The sequence below is a fragment of the Capra hircus genome, unplaced genomic scaffold (genome assembly GCF_001704415.2).
Source record: "Capra hircus breed San Clemente unplaced genomic scaffold, ASM170441v1, whole genome shotgun sequence".
Lineage (NCBI taxonomy): Eukaryota > Metazoa > Chordata > Mammalia > Artiodactyla > Bovidae > Capra > Capra hircus.
In genome coordinates this window covers 7,271-8,963 of record NW_017200184.1, presented here as the reverse complement: position 1 = coordinate 8,963, position 1,693 = coordinate 7,271, and the positions used below count along the sequence as shown (strand labels likewise).

At 44.5% G+C, this 1,693-nt stretch overlaps 1 gene segment (V, D, J or C); it reads left to right on the top strand.

Annotated features, from left to right (window-relative positions):
- The first annotated feature begins 238 nt into the window (after positions 1-238).
- LOC108635045 lies at positions 239-900 on the top strand. The segment is given in 2 exon segments: positions 239-358; positions 491-900. Coding segments are annotated over 2 exon segments (456 nt in total).
- Positions 901-1,693: the final 793 nt, after the last annotated feature.

Here is a 1,693-nt window from a genome sequence, read left to right as displayed (position 1 = left end):
TCTCTTCTAAGGGTTCTGTCCCATTCTCCTGTATGTAATCCCACAAACTATTATCAGGAGGAATGTCAGACTCGGGTGTAGTGTAATTTTCACGATCACCACCAGAGGGCGGGGCTTCCTTCAGATGCGGTACCTCATTGTATTCAGGAGCTGGTTTCACTTGCCTGCTTTGTAGCCACAAGAGAGAATATTGCTGCAGTATAGAAAGGGGCTCTCAGTTTCTGAGTGACGAGCTTCTGTAACATCCAGATGGAGACTAGATTTGTTTGACTGGTGTATTGCAGGGAACAAGGATCGTTTTCTTTTGCGAACATGCATTCTGCCACTCACTCAGTTCTTCTGATCATCTTAATATTCAGTAAGTAACATTTTATTCCAAATGTTAATGATTTTTCACTTTCTTATAACCATAGTTAAGTTTAATTTTTCTTCTCTGACTGAAAACTCCTCTTCTGTAAATTTATATGATAACAAAGTGATTTTCTTGTAGGAGGGACCAATGGTGACTCAGTGAACCAGACACAAGGCCCAGTGACTGTCTCAGAGGGGGCTCTCATGACCCTGAACTGCACTTACCAGACCACATATTTGAATTCCTATCTTTTCTGGTACGCCCAGCATCTCAACAAAGCTCCTCAACTCCTCCTGAAGGGCTTAACAGCAGACAAGAAGGTAGAGCATGAAGGTTTTCAGGCCACTCTTGTTAAGAGTGACAGGTCCTTCCACCTGCAGAAACGGGCAGTGCAAGCATCAGACTCGGCTGTGTACTACTGTGCTCTGAGTGACACAGTGACACAGGGCTGCGGGGGAGCTGAGCACAAACCCAGAGTGCAGATGGGGCTCTGGCTGCGGGCAGCCCTGCAAGGGGGTGTTGTTTCTCTCTCCAGTGTGCTCTGCTAGAGGTATTGTCAAAACACTTCCAGGTCTGCTCCTCAGAGCCAAGGACCTATGAATTCTTGGGTTGCCCTACAGAGAGGAATCTGGAGCGGGACAGTGCAAAAAGGAACCTAAGAGCTTTTCTCCAGAAATGCCTGTTTTCGGCCCATTGACGTCCCCCCCAGATAGAATCCCTTAAAATGACATTAACTCTTCAATGACAATTCAGATTATATATGCTGAAATATTTCACAATGTGTTAAGGAAAATTCCAGGGCACATAGTTGATGGATGACTGTGTGATCTGGAAGCTAGTGTCTGGTTTTTAAAATTCAGTCCAAGACTGTGTATCCTGCTGAGTTTCACCTGCAGACACTCCATCTTCAGTGACAAGAGCTTTATTCTCTCTTTCCTTGACTTTTCCATCCCTTCCGGTTGCTCAAGAAATGCTGCTCCCGAAGTAAGTTCCAGGAGGAGAGTTTCTGAGAAGATATTCCTTCTGTAAGGGCCCTGTGGATGAGAGCAGCCCACTCTGTAAATATCACAGGCGTTGTGTGTATTGTTTGTATCCAAACCAGGCACAGGATAGTCTCTTTCTTAGTAACCTCATCTCATCGAAATGAATCCCAAACAATGTTCAAATTACCATACAATTGCAATCATTTCACATGTTAGCAAGATTACGCTCAAAATCATTCAAGCTAGGCTTCAGCAGTACATGAACCAAGAATTTCTGTTGTAGAAGCTGGGTTAGAAAAGGCAGAGGAACCAGAGCAGACCCAATATCTGCTGGATCACAGAAAAAGCAAGGGGATTT